General features: G+C 60.6%; 1 protein-coding gene across 1 annotated transcript in view; it reads right to left on the reverse strand.

Moving 5' to 3' along the window:
- Positions 1 to 906: 906 nt before the first annotated feature.
- The window catches only part of SH3BP2 (SH3-domain binding protein 2), a 22332-nt gene continuing 6310 nt past the window's right edge, over positions 907 to 16928 (reverse strand). The window contains exons 2-13 of the mRNA XM_011936742.1: positions 14697 to 14836; positions 12278 to 12380; positions 10522 to 10639; positions 10085 to 10155; positions 8193 to 8281; positions 7814 to 7882; positions 5392 to 6022; positions 3876 to 3984; positions 3570 to 3625; positions 3135 to 3216; positions 2479 to 2538; positions 907 to 1499 (exon numbers count right to left, since the gene is read on the reverse strand). Of these exons, the coding sequence (XP_011792132.1) occupies positions 1362 to 1499; positions 2479 to 2538; positions 3135 to 3216; positions 3570 to 3625; positions 3876 to 3984; positions 5392 to 6022; positions 7814 to 7882; positions 8193 to 8281; positions 10085 to 10155; positions 10522 to 10639; positions 12278 to 12380; positions 14697 to 14836 (1666 nt within the window). The 3' untranslated portion in view covers positions 907 to 1361. The remainder of the gene's footprint in view (positions 1500 to 2478; positions 2539 to 3134; positions 3217 to 3569; positions 3626 to 3875; positions 3985 to 5391; positions 6023 to 7813; positions 7883 to 8192; positions 8282 to 10084; positions 10156 to 10521; positions 10640 to 12277; positions 12381 to 14696; positions 14837 to 16928) is intronic.

The raw sequence follows: 16928 nt of genomic DNA on the forward strand, positions 1-16928 counted from the left end.
GGAGGCTGAGGCAGGAGAATGGCGTGAACCCAGGAGGTGGAGCTTGCAGTGAGCCGAGATCGCGCCACTGTACTCCAGCCTGGGAGATGCAGCGAGACTCTGTCTCAAAAAAAAAAAAAAAATCCAGCCTGGAAGGTGTGCCAGGGAGAGTGACCCGCTGGAACTCCATGGCAGAAAGTAAGGGGACCGATTGGGGCTGGGCCTGAGTCAAGTATTGCCTGGAGGACTTGGGCATCTGGGTACCACCGTCCCGACCCACCCTTGGCCTGCTTAGGGTCCACTGTTCCCGTCCCATCATAGCTGTCACTTCCTCCAAAAAGTATTCCTGAAACCCCCAGTCCCTGCACACCCAGCTGCCCTGGACACTGTGCCATAAGCACCTCATACCCAGCTGTCCCCAGACTGGGATGTGAACTCAGCCAGGCCGGAGGCCCCTGTCTGGAACGGGACCAGGCATGCAGGAGGTACCAGTAACTGCTCGCCAATGCAGGGAGTGAATGGGCTGTAGCTGCAGGGCCTTCGAGCTCTGTAGCCACTCAGTGTATGCAGGTTCTGGAATGGGGACAGCCACTCAGGAGGTACCCAGTAACCATGCACTAATGCAGGGAATGAACCAGCTGTAGCTGCAGGGCCTTCTAGCTCTGCAGCAGCACTGCCCTGGCCTGACCCAAGGCAGTAGAACTGGTGCGTGGGGTGTGGGCTCCCAGCCCAGACTGCCCAAGTTTGGGTCCTGATCTGTGACTCGCTGTGCACCCTGGAGAAGTCACTCGGTGACCTGCACCCTAGAAGACAAGACAACCAACTCTTGGGGTTCCTGGGTACCGCTGCAGTCACCACTTGGACATTAGTGTGGGCACCCAGGAAGCTGGTAATCCCCTCCTTCCCAATCAAGCCCCAGCCACCAAGGCAAAGCTCACTGCTGCTTTATTGGAGGCAACAGCCCCTACTGGAGCCTGTGTCTTAGCGTTCCTCGGGGTCCCAGGGCCAGCCCCGGCCCCCACCCAGCTGCCCTGGCCCTGCCTGGCTCCCAGCCCACTGCGGGGTGGCTGTGATGGGGGGACCACTGTTCTTGTCCTCGGAGCCCAGGCACGACTTGGTCCTGGGTTTCTGGGGTTGGGACAGGGCAAGTTGGTGTGGGGCAACAGAGTCCCCTCGTCCTCTGGAGCCTGGAGCCTGGTCCAGCCTTGGAACCCAGCCTGCTGGATGAGACTGGCTGGGTCCTACGAGATGTCCATCGCAGAGGCCCTAGGCAAGCACGGCCTTGCTCCTGCACACTCTCCCATGTGGGCCCGTGTCCATCTGTGTGGCCTGGGGTCAGGGCCCCTGGGACTGCCTTGGCCTGGCAGCCACACGGGCAGGCATCACCTAGGCCTGGTGTAGCCGTAGGGGTGCCGCAGCAGCAGGCTCTGGTGGCTGGGCAGCACGTGGGTGTGGTAGTGCTCCACCATGCCGCCCACACTCACAAACAGGAGGTCGCCCTCCAGGTAGAACTTAGAGTCCTGTGGGGAAAGAAAGGGGGAGCGTCAGCAGGGCCAGGCCACTCGGCGGCTCTAGGCCTCAGTCTCCCTGTCTGTAACACAAGGCGGCAGCAGCAACAGCGGCATCCCCAGGCCGGCCCCTGGCTGTTGGTGGTGCCCCAGGGTGGCCTCTGCATCGGGCCTGTGCTCTCCACGTTCCCGCCTCACTTCCCCTCCGTCCCCCGTGTCCAGGATCCTGCACCCAGAGCACTGCAGACCAGGACAGGGAATGAACCTAGGGACCGGGCCAGGCCTGTAATCCCAGCACGGCGGGAGGCCGAGGTGGGGGGATTGCTTGAGCCCCAGAATTTGAGACCAGCCTGAGAAAGACAGTGAGACCTCTGTCCCTGCCTGAGAAAGACAGTGAGACCCCGTCCCCGCCTGAGAAAGACAGTGAGACCCTGTCCCCGCCTGAGAAAGACAGTGAGACCCCGTCCCCGCCTGAGAAAGACAGTGAGACCCCGTCCCCGCCTGAGAAAGACGGTGAGACCCCGTCTCCGCCTGAGAAAGATGGTGAGACCCCGTCCCCGCCTGAGAAAGACGGTGAGACCCCGTCCCCGCCTGAGAAAGACGGTGAGACCCCCGTCCCCGCGAAAAGAAAAAGACAAGACGAGCAACCCAGGGTCTGGCGCTGACCACCCATCCCCACTAGGGTGCGGAGGACAAAGCCAGGCCAGGAGAGGAGGGAGGCTGGGCAGGAGGGGGGAGGCTGGTATCCCAGAGGTGCCAGTCTCAATCTACCTGCTGCCTACACCCAATCAGGGAGATTCTGCTCTGCCTCTTGCCAGGCCATGCAGCCAGGGTCCCTGTCCCACTGGGAGCCCTCTCACCCCCTCACCCCTCTCACCCCCTCACGCTCTCACCCCCTCACCATCTCCCCTCTCACCCCCTCACCCCCTCTCCCTCTCACCCTCTCACCCTCTCCCTCTCCCCCCTCCCTCTCTCCCTCTCCCCCTCTCACCTTCTCAAAAATGCGATAGTTCCTCACTTTGTTGGAGGCTTCATCCCACACAACCAGGACCTACAGGAGGGAAGCAGGAGACTGATGGCTCCCGAGAAACAGCGGGACCAGCCTCGGGAGACCGTGGGCTGGGGACAGCGGGGCAGAACCATCAAGGCTGGGTCCTGTGGCCCTCGGGGGGTGGGGAGGGGCTCCAGACCACCTGCACAGGGACAGCGGGGATGACACTGGCAGCCCTCAGAGCGCCTCTGATGAGCAACAGCTCATAACCACCAAAAACCACTCCGACACGCCCGGGAGAGCATGGCCCAGTGAGGCCACAACTTCACGCTCGGAGGGACACGGGCAGACCGGGCGTTCCCACTGGCCCATGCGGCCTCCCCCACCCCGGAGCATGAGCCCTACCCCACCCGAGTCCTGGCCCGCACTGGGAGGTGGCCATCATCGCCCCCAATTTGCAGATGGAGATCTATTAGGGAATAGATTAGGGGCTGCTGCTGGGCAGAGAACTTAGCTGAGACACTAAGTAAGAGTCCACAAGGGGAGTGGTCTAGGAACTGGGGAGTCCTGGGCCCGCCCACAGCCTGGGTGTGTGCAGAGCCAGAGAGGCCAACCCAACCGCATGGGGCCTTGCAGCGTCTTCCCCCGGTGCCTACCTTCCCTGACTTGGTAGAGGAGTTCCGGATGCAGTAGAGTCCATCCTGGGGCTCTCCCCGGGGGCTTGTAGCCTTGAACAGCCTAAAATAAGACAGTCATATTGGCAAGTGAGCCCTTCTCGGGCAGCTTTCACAGGGACCTTCCCACCCCGCACCCAAGCCCGGCTTTCTGCCCTCTCGCTGTTATATGTCTCAGGCGCTGAGTGTGTCGGGCTGCCGTGAAGCTGAGGGAAGCAGCCCAGCAGAGCCCGGGCCAGCCAGGGTGCCAGCTGGGCATGGGACAGAGCAGGGGGGTCCACTCCTCCGGTTCCTTCTGCACGCAGGACCACGTACTTATGCCAGCAACTCCCCAACACAGAAGCTAGTGAGAGGGACACTGAAGCAGGAAGCCGGGGCACAGCGGGGGACCCAGGGCATCCAGGGCTTGGTGCTGACCTTTCCACTTCGCACGATTCCGTGGTGTTGATGAAGACCGAGCTGGGCAGTGGCACCTGCAAGAGGCTGACGGTGTCAGTGCCAACGTCAGAGCGATCCACCCGCACCACCACGCCCCGGACCGGACGGCGGCCACCCAGTGCCAGGATCTGGGGCTTTGCATGGTGCTGTGTCCCCTACTAGGCTCCCGGGTTCTCGGAGGGTCCTTGCTCAGGATGGTCTGTGAGGGGCCACCCTGGCCTATGGCTCTCCCACCACCTGTCCCTCTGTTGGCCACTGGGACCTGGGCTTGCTGCTCAGCCTTGCCTTCTCATAGTCCTCATCCGAGTCGTCCCCGCCAGCATCAGCCTGCAAGGGTTGCCGGGGCTTTTCAAAGGAGAAGCTCCTGAAGCTCTGCCCATCGGGAGGCGATCGCCTGGAGGGCCAGCGAGAGGAAGGCAGGACCATTTCACTGTCAGACACGGGGCCAGCCACCCTCTGCTCGCCTCCCCACTCCCCTCTATGTGAGGATGGCAAGCTGCCTGCTATGGCCCCTGTGACCATAAAAGGCCCAGGACAACAGAGATCTGCGTAGGGCTCATGCTGACTGGCCTGGGGTAGCAGGAATCGCCTGACACCTGAGTCGGGGGTCAGGGCTGCCACGGATGCTGGTAAGGGGGCCCCAGAGGCCCGAGTTCAGTGTCATCGCACCGTCAACAAGTGCTCTGGATGCTCGTGGGGAGGGGAGGTCTGGCCATGGCCAAATCACAGCCCACTCAGAGCCGCAGGGGAGTGGACGACGTGAACCGGATGAACAACGCAATGTGACCCCGAGGGACGCCCATGGCAGAAGCCTGCAAGCCTCCCTGTGGCTAGGTGGTCCCGCTCAGCAAAGCCTCCCGGGCTCTAGGGAGGATTAACGGGGCCACGCCAGCATGGGCGGCCAGCCTGTGGGTGAGGCTGAGCCCTGGAACCGCTATCCCCACAGTCATGGAAAACAGTGACTTCCGAACATCTGCACCTCTGCAGCCCTTGGTGAACCAGAACCACGAGTGTGACAAGGGCTGCTCACAGGCACTTCCACGCAGGCAGCAGGCATCTCAGAGGTGTTCACAGAGCCCTGGGAGAAGGGCACCGTGGGCATTCAGGGGTGCGCGTGCGACCAGCACACCCATGTGAAACCTGCCCCTTTGCCTTCCAGGCAAGGCAGGAAGCCCACGGGGGTCCCGGATGCCTCTGACCACAGCCATTGGTGTGAATAACTCTGTGGGAGGGGGCGATAGACTGGTCTCCTGGCACTTCCCAGAAATAAAGCAGAAAGCATTTCAGCCAGACGCGGTGGTGACTCACACCCGTGATTCCAGCACTTTGGGAGGCCGAGGCAGGCGGATCACTTGAGGCCAGGAGTTGAAGACCAACCTGCCAACATAGTGAAACCCCGGTCTCTACTAAAAATACAAAAATTAGCCAGGTGTGTTGGCAGGCGCCTGGAGTCCCAGCTACTCAGGAGGCTGAGGCAGGAGAATCACCTGAACCCGGGAGGCGGAGGTTGCAGTGAGCTGAGATCGTGCCACTGCACTCTAGCTTGGTTGCCAGAGTGAGACCCTGTCTCAAAAAGAAAAAAACCCAAAGCATTCCAGCAAGCTTCAGGGCTGAGTCATGGACATGCTTCATGTTCCACCAAGGCAGACTGGAGGCATCAGGGAACCTTCCTACCCCTGCACCTGGTACCCCATTGTGGGCTAAGAGTGCCAGGGGAGCAGAGTGGGCAGAGTGCCCATCAGAGGCCAGGCCAGGGTCTCTGTAGCTGGAGGCAGCGCTTGCAGCCGCAACACAAACTCACTGGAGGTGGGGAAGCTGCGGCTTCTCTGGCCTGGGCAGGACTGCGGGCCGTGCCGTGGCCTCAGGCACTGGCGGCTTTAGTGCAGGCCGGGGAGCCACGGGGGGCACAAAGAGTCCGGGCATGGCTGCCTCCCTCGGGGGGTCCTCTTCAGCTGTCTTCAGGAACTTGGGCTTGTTGGCTGGCACAGGTGGGGGCTCAGATGTGGGCGGTCCTCGGGGGGACAGGTGGAAGGACTTGAGTTTGTCACAGTTTCTGGAGGTGGCAGTGGCCATGACGGTAGCACTGGAAGCGGAGCAGGCCCCGCGGCTGGCGCTGGCACTCTCCCCGAAGCAAGGGGGTTTCCGGAGGGCGGGTGTGGTGGGCATGGTGCCCAGAGGGGGGTCGCTCATCCTTCGGGGGGTAGCAGGTACCCTGGGGCAAGGCTCAGCCCGCCTCGGGCCCAACGGCTCCCTCTTGGAGTCCTCAGCAGCTGGGCCAACATCTGGGAGGCCGTGCTTAGGGGGTGGGGGTGGCAGCAGGGGACCGGGGCCCTTGGAGGTAAAGGAGTGGGCCCGGGGCATGTCGGAGAAGGCTGGCTTCCTGGGCGTGGGCACTGGGGGTGGTGGGTAAGCCGGTGGGTGCGTCAGGGCATCTGTAGAGCAAAGAGACCCAAGTTGGACCCTGACAGAGACTGAGCTAACACTACTCTCTGCTGGCAGTGGTCAGCCGGGCCAACCAGGAGTGCAACCCGTGGTAGGCCCACGCCACAGCCTACCCACCCCTGCAGCCCAGCATCCAGGACTCGCATCCTGCCTTCCCCAGGGTCCCAGACCACCCACCACCCCCAGCCCTCCCCATTCATCCTCCCTATGGCAGCCTGTGGACACTTCCTGAAGCCTAGAAGACACCTGAGGAGCCATCAGGTTCACAGAGGTGGAAGGAAGAGAAAGGAGACAAGTCAAGGAGGATCTCCGGGCTTGGCCGGAGCGAGAGGGAGGCCGCAATTCCCAAGGACAGGGGACGGGAGCAGCTGGGAGGGAGGTGAAGGCCTGTGTTTGCTCAGAACATGTCCAGAAAGCTGGGAGACGCCAGGGAATGAGGGGTCAGGGAACATGTGCAGAGTTCAGAGGTCCCAGCTGGACATGAGTCAGAGTCGGCAGCCTGCAGATGACCCAGGCTGTCACCCAGGAAATTCGGGAGAGGAATGAGGCCTGAGTCCCGGGCATCCCTCACGGGGCCAGCACAGCAAAGAGGGCCCCGGGAGCAAGAGGCGCCTGGAGGACGGGCAGGCAAGGAATAGGGCGGGCGCCAGGCTGGTGTGGCTCAGGACTGAGCGCTGGAACTGGGAATGGGGAGGCCACAGGGGTCCTGGACGAGAAATGTTTTGGGGAGAGGATGGAGGGGGTCCGGAGGGAGGACGAGCGGAGCAGTAGCATGCGGGAGCACTGGTGGCTCCCCAGGCCCATCTCTAGCCTCACTGGGCCACAGCTCAGGGCTGGGCAGATGGAGTCCAAGCTCACCAAGGCTGGGCCAGCCAGGCTAAGATGGGAGGCAGGAGTGTGTGGGTGAGGGGATAGGCATGGTGAACACTGTGAGACGAGAGCTCTGCACGGAGGGAAACTGAGGCAAGCAGTCCACAGATCCTGGTGGCACTGGGGCCCCAGAGGGAAGGAGGGAGAGAGCGGCAGGAGAAGAGGGGCTGGACCTGGGAGCCTGAAGGTGGGAGGGGACGGGCGGCAGAGAGGACACGGGGTCGGGGACTGGGGTCGGCAGAGGCCAGGTCAGTGAGGACAGGAGGCCGGAAAACAAGGAGGCAGGGGCGGACACAGGGAAGACGGAAAGATCAAGGATCAGCCCCAGACATGAGGAAATTGACAAGATGAGGGGCTGGAGAGAGAATGGATAGGGAGGAAGGGAGGGAGGGGACAGAGGAGGACAGAGGCACATCCTCCCCACCCAGCTCATGCTTCCGTCATCCACATGTGACCACCTGTATCAGCCTGTCTCCATGACTAGGCCGTGTGCTGCAGGAGGTAGGTAGACACTGGGATGGGATGGGGTGTGGTGGGGCAAGGACCTGGTCTGCAGCAGTGTCCACAGAAGCTGGCAGCCATGGGAACATGGACCTGCCCTGAGTCTGCGTGCTCCTCAACGTCCTTCCTTCCCCATGCTCATCCCCCAGCGCCGCCCTGGCTCCCCCTGCCACTTATCGCCATGTGCCTGTCCATCCTCCTGGGAGGTGGGAGGAGGAAATAAGCAGGGCCGGCAGCGGGTACACCTCTTCTGCTCCAATCCTCACAATACTTGGGCCACCACAGGGAAACGGAAGCCACCCAGAGTGGTACCTGGGCCAACATCCCTAGCCTCAGAGGGGCTCTGCTCCCAGTCCCAGCCCCTGCTTCCCACGCACCCAGAGCTCCCCAGGCCCACCCGCCCCACCTACCCTCAAGCCTTCTGGGCTCCGGGGAGTCGGGCTCCATGTAGGAGTCGTCTTCGTCGTCGTGCTCATAGTCTGCATGGGAGGCGCGGGGGGTGAGAGCCAAATTGGCCCAGGCCCAGTCTCCGAGCAATGCTCCATGCCTGGGGCTGAGTCCAGGAGGCAAGGGGCGAGCACCCACTGGGAGGACTGTGAGTCCAGACCCTGCTGCTGAAGGCCAGAGCCCAGGGATGCCACTGCGCTCTGCCAAAGGGCCAGGGCAAGGAGCACAGACGAACACACCTCCCTCTCCTCCACAGCGGCCAAGATGGAGGGCTGGGCCCCTCACCGTCAGAGGCCAGGCGGGGAGAGGCGGATGGAGAGTGGACATGGAGAAATTCCTCACCTTCATTGTCTGTGGGGTATGGGGAGAGGCTGATATCCACAGGCCGCTCGACTGCGCCGTAGAAGCTGTCTGTGTCTGAGCTGGAGTCGCTGCAATGCAGGGTGCGTTGGGGCGGACAGTGAACACCAGGCCTGGGCGGTCCCTTGATGCTCATACAAAGGTACACACAGGCACACGCAGATACACGGACAGATACACAGACGCACACACAGATACGCTGACAGACCTACGCACACACGGATAGGCTGACAGACACACAGATGCACACAAGGATACACTGACAGACACACAGATGCACACGTGCACACACATGCACACGCAGGAACACAGACACACAGATATGGATATATATATACACACAAAGACATAGGGACACGCACAGACATGTGGACACACAGACACAAGGACTCCGTCACACAGACACAGAAGTACAAGGATAAACACAGACACAGGACAAGCACAGATGTTCACACGCAGACACGGAGCAACACACGGACATGCACACACACGGAGCAACACGCAGACATGCACACACAAACATGGAGCAACACGCGGACATGCACACACAAACATGGAGCAACACGCGGACATGCACACACAAACATGGAGCAACACGCGGACATGCACACACACGGAGCAACACGCGGACATGCACACACAAACATGGAGCAACACGCGGACATGCACACACAAACATGGAGCAACACGCGGACATGCACACACACGGAGCAACACGCGGACATGCACACACAAACATGGAGCAACACACGGACATGCACACACAAACATGGAGCAACACGCGGACATGCACACACAGTTACAAGGACAGACAGGAGAACTGGAGGCTGTGGTGCCTCCTCTAGGTGCCCCTCCTGGCCCACAAGGATGGCCACCCTGACTGTGCCCACATCTCCACCTGCTCCTGCCTCAAGAAGGCTTGGGCAACTCTGGGCTGGGTCCGAGGCAGGACAGGCTGGACCAGGGGCCAGGAGCTCGGGGTTAGGCAGGGACCTGCAGGGCAGCCTTGGGTGTGCCCAGCCCTCCCTAGGCCTCCTGTCCCCACCAGTGAAAGGACAGGAAGGTTTGTTCCCTCCACATCGTCTTGGGTCAGGCAGTCCCAACCCAGAGAGTAACGGCTGGGCATTGGGCCAGCTCACGGGGGAGGCTGCCAAGGCTCAGAATGCCCAGCAGTGACCCGCCGGGAGATTCATTCTGGTCTCACTCCGGGTGAGCCAGGGTAGGTGGAGGGGGCTGGGAACCCAAAGTGCCCAGCTGCTGCCACGCTGGGCCCCCCTGGTGGCGGATGTATAAACACACATGATCCCCTCACAGGAACTATCCATGGCAGCAACACGGGAACAGACGTGACAAGACAGGGCTGGAGGTAGACAGAAGCAGAGAGATGCATGCACACTCATACACGCGGCCCGGCTGGCATCTCCCGGAAACATTTTTTTTTTTTTTTTTTTTTGAGACAGAGTCTCGCTCTGTTGCCCAGGCTGGAGTGTAGTGGCCGGACCTCAGTTCACTGCAAGCTCCGCCTCCCGGGTTCATGCCATTCTCCTGCCTCAGCCTCCCGAGTAGCTGGCACTACATTAGCTGGGACTACAGGCGCCTGCCACCTCGCCCAGCTAGTTTTTTGTATTTTTTTTAGAAGAGACGGGGTTTCACAGTGTTAGCCAGGATGGTCTTGATCTCCTGACCTCGTGATCCGCCCGTCTCGGCCTCCCAAAGTGCTGGGATTACAGGCTTGAGCCACCGTGCCCGGCCCACCCAGAAACTTTTAAGGAGAGAATTCTATGCCAAGCCCGGGGCTGGGAGGCGGACACCCGGGTCAGGCTCAGGCGCCCCAGGGGCCCTCACTGCCTGGCACGCCCCAGGCCCGGGCTCACCTGGTGTCCAGGGGCGGGTCCCTCTTTTCGTGGAAGTGGCCGATCTCCCTGCGCAGCAAGGCCATCCAGCTCTGCAGGTCAGCGGGGCTGTGGTGGGCACGGTGCCACCAGAGTGGGCCCCACCGCACCCCTCCACCATCACTGCCCTGCCTGCTCTGCTGTGACTCCCAAGGTCAGGGGAGAAGACCCAGCTGGATACAGCATGGCTGTGTGGCTCCCCTCAGCCCACAGGGGCACCTCCCAGGACAGCACGTTCCTTGTGTGGGCGCTGGCACCAGGCTCTCAGCATGGGGATGGGGCTGGGGTGGCGCCCACCCAGCTGCCTGTGTCCTGGCCACACCTCCTCCTTGCTCAGGGCTGAGAGGCCAGAGTCCCGGCACCAGCGAGCCCCCGAGGCGAGTCCAGCCTGGTGCCTGCAGGCCCATACCCCCAGTCACCTTGCGCTCGTCCTCGGAGGAGGCTGAGAAGAACCACGTGCGGTGCTTCTTGCTGATGTGGATGATCTTGAAGGGGAAAACGTTGTTGGACGTGGTCTCCTCGGCCGCCCGCATCACCCTGGGGGCATAGCACCAGGGGTCACGGCCTGGTTCACAGCTGTAGAGATGGCCTTCCCACAGCCCCCACCCGTGAACGCATCTCGGCACCAGCACCACGCCCCAGCGGAAGCGGGCAGATCAGGGTGGGCCCCGGCTGCTGATGCTCCCGGTAGTGAGCTTCATGCCCAGGCAGGCATAAGGGGACATGGAAGGGGGGTGGAAGAGGGGTGCTGCGTGGGCTTCCGAGAAGCAGCAGTGCACAGGAGACAAGGACACACCCGCCTCGATGCCCGCCAATGCCACTTTACATGGACGCCACCCTCCCACCTCTGGCCCCACTTGCCCAGGCCTGCTTGGCCTGCCTGGGGGCCCCCACAGGGCTCCATGCCCCTGCGGCCCAGCAGCAGCCCTGCATGCATTTCAGGGAATGACTCATGGCTGCTCTGTGGCCCACTCACACAGCCAGAATGTGGGGTTTGCACTGAGATCACAAAGTGTATCATGTGGGGAGCCCTGCTGGTCAGGCACCGGGGCAGGTGCACTTGTATGGCCCATAAGAGAGCCTGGCCAGAACCCCTCAGGCCCAGGATTCCCTGATGGGCTAGACAATTCCCTGGGGCATGACTGCATCTGCCACTGGGCCCAGGATTCACGGCACAGCTGGCACATGCTAGAGGCCAGAAGGTACTGTGTCTGTCTGTAGAAAGGGAATGACTTTCCCCAGGGGACTCCAGAGCTCTGTGCCAGCCTGGGGACCTGGCACTGGCCTGGGTGCTCTGGCAAGGCTGCCCTACCAGGCCTGTGGCCAGGGTGCAGGCCGGGGCCTAGAGTCACTCCAAAGGCCCCAGTCCCGCTACCGACACCATGTGACCCTTGATTCCTCACAGGCAGGAGGGGCTGAGCCCTTAAGGGGTGCTAAAAGGCATAGTTGAATGCTGTGGGGTGCAGGGCTCTGGTGGGGCAGCACCCAGAACCAGAGCTGGGTGCCAGCATTAACTCTCTGCGTGGGCCCCAGGCCATAGGCTGTGCCAATGCACTGCCCCACCCACCTGCCACCTGGCCACCGCCCACCTGTCACCTGGCCACCACCCACCTGCCACCTGACAACCGCCCACCTGTCACCTGGCCACCGCCCACCTGCCTGTTAGTGCAGAAAGCCCTCCAGGGCACCTCACGGCCCATCACTGGATAGAGCCCAGCGCAGGACATGTGTGAAGCTGGAAACTGATCCCAGCCCGGGAGGACCCTGAAGCAGGGAATCCTGGGGCCGGGTCTGAGTTTGGGACAGGGCCTGGGCTGGCTGGGGTCTGGGCTGCCTAGAAAGAGGCCATGGTGGGTGAAGGGGCAAGGTTGGCAGGGGGGAAGGATGCAGAAGTCACTGGGTGGTGGCCAAGTGGAGACTCTGGAGAGCAGGCTGTCCAGGCCCCTGTGGCCTGTGCACCAAGCCACAGGAAGACCCTGGCACACCCAAGGTCCTAGGCCTGAGGGCAGGACCTATGGAGAGGGTGAGGCACCATGGAGGCTAGGCAGGGAGGGCAGGGGATGGGCACGAAGGCTGCTTCGGGAAAGCACCTTCCTTTAGGCCCAGCGGGGGCTCTGCTGGGAGGGACCCGCTGGCTGTGGGGGCCCGAGGTCAGCAGGCAGGTCGGGTTCTTACCGGTTATAGCCACTCAGGGAGAAGGCACCCTGCGGGGAGGCGGAGGTGCTGCTCTTGAAGTAGTAGACGCAGCGTTTGTGGATGATGACAAAGCGCAGGGGCCCTGTGGGAGGTGGCAACGGCAGGAGGATGAGCCTGGAGGGGTGGTTGCCAAGACCCCCTGTGAGGACCCTCCCCAGGGCAACTTGGGGCCAGGCCTCCTGTCTCCAAGCCTCACCAAAGGGAAGAGCAGGGAGCAAGGTAGGCATGCTGCCCTCTCCCCAGGAGCCCAATCTGGGACCAAATAAGGAAAAACGTGTGGGCACACTGGCTAGCCCCAGAGCGCCACCCGAAGGCAGGCCTGGCTGCCCACAAAGAAGGGGTAGATGTGGGAGGCTGTGTGGAGCCACCACGAGGAAAGGCAGAGCCAGGACCAGAGGCCCAGGGAGGCCACAGCTGACTTGCTAGGTGCTGCAGGGCTGTTGGAGGCTCCCTCTACATCAGAGCTAAAAGAGGGGGACTAACGCTGGGTGCGGTGGCTCACACCTGTAATCCCAGCACTGTGGGAGGCCAAGGTGGGCAGATCACCTGAGGTCAGGAGTTTGAGACCACCCTGGCCAACATGATGAAACGCCATCTCTACTAAAAATAAAAAATTAGCCGGGTGTGGTGGCACATGCCTGTGATCCCAGCTACTCAGGAGGCTGAGGCAGGAGAATCACTTGAACCCAGGAGTCAGAGGTTGTAGTGAGCCAAGATCGTGTCACTGCACTCCAGCCTGGGTGACAGGGTGAGACTGTCTCTAAAAATAAAAGATGGGGTGAGCCTAAGCAACACGTGAAACCCCATCTCTACAAAAAATACAAAACTTAGCCGGACATGGTGGCATGCACGTATAGTTCCAGCTACTTGGGAGGCTGAGGTGGGAGGATCACTTGAGCCCAGGAGGTCAAGGCTAGAGTGAGCTATGTTCACGCCACTGCACTGCAGTCTGGGTGACAGAGTGAGACATAAAAATAATAAATAGGCCAGGCACAGTGGCCCATGCCTGTAATTCCAGAACTTTCAGAGGCGGAGATGGAATCACCCCAGGTCAGGAGTTCGAGGCCAGGCTGACCAACATGGTGAAACCCAGTCTGCACTAAAAATATAAAAATTAGCTGGGCATGGTGGCACACGCCTGTAATCCCAGCTACTCAGGAGGCTGAGGTAGAATCGCTGGTACCTGGGAGGTAGAGATTACAGTTAGCTGAGATCACGTCACCGCACTCCAGCCTGGGCAAAAGAGCAAGATTCCATCTCAAAAAAAATAAATAAATAAATAATAAAAATAAATTAAAAATAGGCTGGATGTGGTGGCTCACACCTGTAATCCCAGCACTTTGGGAGGCCAAGGTGGGTGGATCGCTTGAGTTCAGGAGCTCCAGGCCAGCCTGGGCAACATAATGAAATTCCATCTCTACAAGAAACTTAGAAAAAATTAACAGGGCATAGTGGCATGCCTGTAGTCCCAGCTGAGGGGACCACCTGAGCCTGGCAGGTTGAGGCTGCAGTGAGCCATGATCGTGCCACTACACTCCAGCCTGGACAACAGAGCAAGACCCTGTCTCAAAAAAACAAAGTAAAAGAGAGAGACTCAGGAGCCCAGAGAGTTTGCCAGTGAGGGCCACTGGTATGGGGCCACCCCTAGGTGGAAAGTTACACTGAAACCAACCAGCTCCACTGCCCCAGCCCTGAGCAGCGCCTCCCAGGCTGGGTGACAAGCCAGTTATAGCTCCTCCAAGGAGGCTGTCTGTGCAAAGAGGAGAGCAGCTCAACCAGTGTCCTCACAGGAACCAATCAGTCCAGCCTGGACATCTCAACCAGGTGGCCCGGCCAGGGAGTCCCCGGCAGAGAGTACTGCTACTGCAAAGGCACGCAGCACCTGCTGCTCAGGCCCTGATGCTCTCGGCCTTCAGTATCTCAGCATTTGGGCATCTCCTGAGCCTGAGGGCTGCTTCTTCCTCTCAGCCAGCTGTCCTGGGGGCCAGAGCCTGGGGCTTGTGCAGCTCCAGAGGTCCAGCACCCAGCCAGGACTTGACACATAGGTTCACTGTGGGCCAAGTGACCAACGAACTCGCTGAACACTCACGGATTCAGTGAGAGCAGCACCAGAGGCCAGACCTACCTGGCCACCTGTGGTCCCCGGGTCCTGGCTGCAGGCTGCAGCTCCCCTTGCCAGCTGGCCAGCAGTGTGCACCACCCTGGACCCTGCTACAGTCCTGGGGGCTACGGAGGTCAACCTCTGGTTCTCCAGGGGTGCCAGCCACCAGAGAGGGAACGGGAAAATCCAGAGGGCCCACCACGTGAGGAAGCAGAGGCTCAGAGAGGATGCTCACTTACATGGCCAGCCCTGCCCCCATGCCCTCCCTCTGTGCTCCCTGCCACCCTGGGGACTCACATTTGAGCAGCTGCAGCTGGGTACCGCCCTTCTTGTGCAGGTAGCCAGCCTTGGCCACGCCCCCAGGCATGGTTAGCAGGTTCTGGGCACCAATGGCCTTCATAGGGACAGGCCAATGCATCTCTTCAGCCGCCATGAAGCTGCAATAAAGAACAAAGGCACGCAGCTCAGCTACGGTCAGGCAGGAGATGGCTGAGCCAGGGCGCTCATGGGGACATTGCCAAGATCTAGGACAAAGCATGGAGGGTGGGGCCGTGACAGGCAAGGAAACCCCTTTTCTGAAGACCTTGGGCTTCCGGGTGGGACCCCAAGGAGAGACAGAGCCACCTGGTCCACTCAGTCAGCCGCTGGTCCACTCGGCCACACACCCGACCCCAGGATCCTGAGCGCTACGTGCAGCCCTTTCTCTCCACTGGTTCATTCTGCACACAGCAACTGAGTACAAGGCCCCGTGGGGGCTGGGTAGAGGTGAAAGAACTCAGAAAACCCCCAGCCCAGGTAAGTCAGACCTCAGGCCATAACTACTGCAAGTCCCAGTGCCAGATGAGCCTATAAGGAGCCTAGACAGGAAGAGGGCAAGTGAGCAGCCAAGAGCCCCCAGTCCCCAGGTCAAACGACCCGGACTCCCATCCTGGGAGAACCCGAGACTCAGTTGCTGGAGGACAGAGTGGATACCCAGCTCAGCACACAGCACACTGTGGTCAGCAGTGGCCGTGACCACCATTTGGTGGGTTGGTTGCTATTCATCCCACCAGCCCAGGATATCACTGCCATGCCCTCTGAGCCCGAGCAAGGACCACACAGTCAGTGGAGGACCAGTGACTGCCTCGGGGCTAACCCAGACCCACCAGACCCAACGTCATGCCCTGCCCCCTCCTCCAGCCCCCCTTACTCATGCTCCAGCTGCTCTCCTTGAGATCCACCATGCTGTTTAATGCTTCTTCCTCTGCCTGAAATGACCTCCACCCCTTCCCATGCAGAGAACTTCTACTCATCCATCAAGACCCAGATTGAGAGTCTCCTCTTCTGCTAGGCACCCTCACTGCTCACCTAAATCCAGCATCTTCCTCACCTCTGATCCCAGTGAACAGTACCCCCCACCCTGCATTGTTTGGTCTGTGCCTGCCCTCACTCCATCCTGGGTAGGGTCCCTCCTGGGGCCCCAGTGGAGTTGGATGGGAGCAGGCCTGTGGCCAGTGTCCTGTTAAGCCCTTAGTGGAGCAAAGGTCAGACCCAGATGCCCAGTGGGGCAGGGACTGGTTCCACTACAGGTCCAACCCCAAAAAACACACATAAAGAAAACTAAACCAGGGCAACACAGAAAGACACCATCTCTAAAAAAAAAAAAAAGCAATTTTTTTTTAATTAGTCAGGCATGGTGGGGCACATCTGTAGTTCCAGCTGCTCTAGGAGGCTGAGGCAGGAGGATCACTCGAGCCCAGGAGTTTGAGGCTGCAGTGGTCTATGATCATACCACCACACTCCAGCCTGGGTAACAAAGCGAGACACTGTCTCTAGAAATAAATAAAACAGCCAGATACAGTGGCTCACCCCTGTAATCCCAGCACTTTGGGAGGCCAAGGCAGGCAGATCATTTGAGCTCAGGCGTTCAAGACCAGCCTGGGCAACATAGAGAGACCACCATCTCTAAAACAGAATTAGCTGAGCTTGGTGGTGCACACCTATAGTCCCTGCAGGAGGCTAATCCAGGAGGATCTATTGAGCCAGGAGTTCCCGGAGACGACAAGCTATGATTGGCCACTGCTCTCCAGCCTGGGCAACAGAGCCGGAGCTAAAAATAAAAAATTAAAAACAAAATAAATAAAAAGAAGAGTACTCTCCGCTTTTAGCAAACCAGCACAAGTGCAAGAGGAAGTCTCCAAGGCATCAGGCTGTCTTCTGCCGGCCTCGGCCTGGGTCACCGGACTGGACCCCACCAGCTCCTTCTGCACCCAAAGCCAGCCCCTCTGGGCGGGGAGGGGTCAGGGGCGGGTCCCAGCCGCAGGGCCCCCAACCACAGGCCAAGGTTTGGAACAAAGGCGCCGCCACACCCCAGCGCCCGCCCTACCGCGCTCGGCCCGAGGGAGCCAGGCAGTGGGGATGGAGGAGGGAGCCCCGTGCCCAGTCCGCCCGCAGGATAACTTGACGGTTAGTGTCATATAAAACACTATTACCACTGAATTCAGTTACTAGAGACACATGAAGGAGTTGGAGGGAGCCAGGCAGTGGGGA

Source organism: Colobus angolensis, unplaced genomic scaffold (assembly GCF_000951035.1).
Source record: "Colobus angolensis palliatus isolate OR3802 unplaced genomic scaffold, Cang.pa_1.0 Scaffold157, whole genome shotgun sequence".
Taxonomy (NCBI): Eukaryota; Metazoa; Chordata; class Mammalia; order Primates; family Cercopithecidae; genus Colobus; species Colobus angolensis.